This window comes from Vitis vinifera, chromosome 13 (assembly GCF_030704535.1).
Source record: "Vitis vinifera cultivar Pinot Noir 40024 chromosome 13, ASM3070453v1".
NCBI lineage: Eukaryota > Viridiplantae > Streptophyta > Magnoliopsida > Vitales > Vitaceae > Vitis > Vitis vinifera.
The window spans coordinates 25,993,135-25,996,900 of record NC_081817.1 but is presented as its reverse complement, the minus strand read 5'-3'; the positions used below and the strand labels follow the sequence as shown (position 1 = coordinate 25,996,900).

General features: G+C 39.1%; 1 protein-coding gene across 1 annotated transcript; it reads right to left on the bottom strand.

Moving 5' to 3' along the window:
- Nucleotides 1–282: 282 nt before the first annotated feature.
- Nucleotides 283–2,657, bottom strand: HT18 (putative hexose transporter). Its single transcript, XM_059742106.1, has 4 exons — nt 2,455–2,657; nt 1,874–2,193; nt 986–1,612; nt 283–880 (listed from the first exon to the last, which is right to left on the bottom strand). The coding sequence occupies exons 1-4, from the start codon at nt 2,570–2,572 to the stop codon at nt 425–427; spliced, it is 1,521 nt and encodes a 506-aa protein (XP_059598089.1). The 5' UTR covers nt 2,573–2,657; the 3' UTR covers nt 283–424.
- Nucleotides 2,658–3,766: the final 1,109 nt, after the last annotated feature.

Below are 3,766 nucleotides of genomic sequence, written 5' to 3'. Positions count from 1 at the left end.
TATTCTAGTATTTTTCTTTCATGCAAACATTTGTAAAATCTAATTTAAAAGCAGTTCGGAATTAGGAACACAAAAAGTTTTGCTTTTTTGTTTTCCTTTCTATTTTTAATTTTGGGCCAAAGGGTTTGACATTATTTTTCAATTTCTCTTGATTATTTTAGAATGTCCAATAGAAGATTGAAAATTAGGAGGTGAAGTTGAGTAATGTTCTTCATGTCATTTACTTGTCATAACAAAACACATTATTGCTAAGAGGGATGCTGTTATGGTTAATGGATTTTAACTCAAGCCGATGGCTTGAGCAACTCCACAAATTATTCCAAGTGCATGAAGATTTGCATCTCCTCTTGTTACGGCACACAAGTTTTTATCTTTTCTTCTTCAAAAAGAGGCCAAATATAGTGGCACAAGTCAGATCCCATCATCATATGATCATCCCAACATTTTTTACGCCTTCTTTACCATGATAATCATCCATGAATCTCTTCCAGACCGGGTGCTGCTTCCACACCCTCTCAACCATGGCATCAATCGGCACATTCTTTGTCTCGGGCAACAGGAATAACACGAACAACCCCATGGCCACTATCCAAGCAGCAAAGAAGAAAAATATGAAGGCACGCATGTGGCACATCATCGACAAGAATGCCTGAGCAATGATGAAGGTGAAGAGCATGTTGGAGCTCACTGCACATGCAAACCCGGAAGTTCTTATCTCCAGAGGAAAAGTTTCGCTGGGTATCAACCAACCAAGAGGACCCCATGACCATGCAAAGGACATAACAAACAAACACACCAGCACCACCACAAGCCCTGCTAGTCCTTCGTCCAGAGAGTTCGAACCTTTCAAATGAACAAGTAGGATTGCTCCAATTGCAGTCTGCATCATATAGCATTGCAAATGATCCACGGTCAATACCAATATGTGAACAGGCTACTTGGAAAACTTAAGAAAAAGCAGGGTTATGCCAATTCAATACATCACCTGGCTTATGAACATCTGGACGCAAGCTTGGAGAAGCAGTTTCCTCCTCCCGACCCTGTCAACACCATAGATCGAGACCAACGTGCTGAAAACATTCACAAGTCCGGTGATGACAGAGGACAACAAAGATGCGTCATTCTTAAACCCGACGGTCTGAAACAAAACCGGTGCATAAAACATGATAGCATTGATCCCCGTAAACTGCTGAAACACTTGCATCATAACGCCAATGATTAGTGGGGGCATGCTAGAGCGCTTCATGAGTGTCTTGAATGGATCCTTGACCTCTCGTGCTGCCTCGCAAGCCATTTTAATCTGTTCAAACTCCGCATCAACATCTTCTACTCCCCTTATCTTCTTAAGCGTCGATAGCCCTTGAGATTCTTGATTACGCTCGACCAGGCTCGCCGGTGTTTCAATGATGACCACAGAGCCTACAAATAGGAAGGCAGCCGGAAGGGATGCAAGGCCTAAAGACAGTCTCCATCCCCATGGATGAATCTTGGACGCGCCATAGTTTACCAAATTTGCGAACAAAATCCCTATTGTAATGAAGAGTTGGAAGAGAATGTTTACAGCTCCTCGATGCTGGACTGGTGCAATCTCCGACAAAAATAGAGGAACAGCCTACAAAATTTTCAAGATGTTGATGTAATTAGTTATAATTAGCAGTCCACGCTGGTGTTTCATACCTTCAAAGCAATGCCAAGCATTTGATGATCGAAAATCTCGACGATGTGAATCCAACAAAAAAACGGTTCGTAATTTCGATTTATGATTCGAAAGTTACGACAATTTAAACCAGTAGTGCGCAAAAAATTGATGATTTTAATGCGAAAAGGAGAAGGATGATGATAAAAACTGTTGTAACTGGTGCAACATTAATACCTCATTGCCAAAGCCCACCCCAACACCTAGAAGAACCCTGGCAAGGATGATCATCCAAATTCGTTGAGCGGCCGCGCTCAAGAGACTGCCACACAAGAAAAAGGCAGATGCCACGAAAATCGTGGGCTTTCGACCCAATTTGGAGCACATCTTTGAGGCAGCAAAGCTGGAAACGAGAGCAGCAAGATAGAGTGAAGATGTGAAAAGCTGAAGGTATTGATTGTCATACTTGCAGTAGTTGTCTTCCTTCGCACGAAGCTTTCTTTGATAAACGGCCGGAAAGAACTTGATGAGGAAGTCATCCATGGCCGTCACTCCACCTGCCACACCCATGACAACAATGATTTAAACGTAAGCTGCTGGATTACATCTTCAATGCTTTAAAAATCGCTACTGTCATCCAGTGGTTTGAACTACTAATTCATTGTAGGATCATGCTGACAAATTGAAAAACGTCCAAGGATTGGAATTGAATTATACCATCATCTTCGAAGGCACGCTTTAGATTACCAAGAGAAAGCTCATAAAAATAAAATAAAATCGGAATAATGAATGACTTAACACATGCAAGCATTTTGTACCTGAAATTCCGATGTCGTAGCCGAACATCAGACCTCCACAGGCCGCTAGAACCCAACAAACTACCACATAAACGGTGATTTTCGATTCAAAGCTACCAACCTTTTCGATCTTTGTCATCTTTGCCTTTTTCAATAATAAACTCAATCACACCACATAAAAGGAAAAACCAAAAGACACGAAGTTCAACTCACGGTAAAGAGATACAAAGAGAGTGGGAAAATTGAATGAGCGAGATTACAAATCCAGAAGTGTGAATTTTATAGTCAAGCATTTCACTAATTTGAGATTTTTCTAAAATTGTTAAAAGACTCTCTGGATAAATTAGACAGGTAATGCTGACATGAAAGTTGTGAGTTGGGACCAGAGGGGATTTTGAAGATCTTTGTGGCAAAATAAAAGTTACAAAGTAGTTTTTCTTTAAATAGGTTGTTGGCGATTTAATTAAGGAGTGTGGAAAATATTAGGTTGGATGGGTTGATGCTTTAATTTTAAGTCCCCTTATTTTACTTCAAAAAATTTCCCCTCTACAACAAAAATCCTACACATCTTACAATCAATAAGGTAAAAAAAAAAAATTAGAGAAACATCCTTTCTAAATTTAGACATTCAAAACTCCAAATCTCTTGTTTTTTGTCACTTAGATTTTTATGTTAGGCAATAACTGATTTATAAATGTCTCAAATGTTCATCCACATTTCTTTCAGACCAAAATATGTACCCATGTTTCATAAATTAACATCAACCTTATCCAATACCATTTACCTTCACATCTTCTACAACCATTCAATGACATTACTTGCAATTTCTAAGATTAGTTCTAATTTCCCACTCGTAAAAACCATACTTGAAATTATTGAAAAGGCTTTTCAAGAAAACGAGGACCATTGACTCCTTTTTATCCATTGTATTCATCTTCCAATAATCAATTTTCATTTCCAAACTATGTGTGTGCCTTCAACTCTTCTTCAAAATCCGTGCGAGTGTAATTGTGGAGCCGCATTTTCTATGAGCGTCCCCACTAGACTGGTGAGACCTGCTTATGATTAAGGTTAAAAAATTTAATTTTGTAAAAACTTGAAGTCGCCACTTACTTTTATTTATTTTTAAAAAGAAAATCAAGTAAGAAAAACCCCCCTAAAATGACCCCTGATTTTTGGAAAACTTGTCTACAAAAAACCCACGTCTTGGTTTGAGGATAGGTTACTTATTAGGAAGGTACCTCCAAAGAGATAGCACCTCTGTAAGCCTTAACGAGGTCTCTACTAGCTTAGTTTGGGGAAATCTGGCAATTAGTAAGTTGATCATGGATAC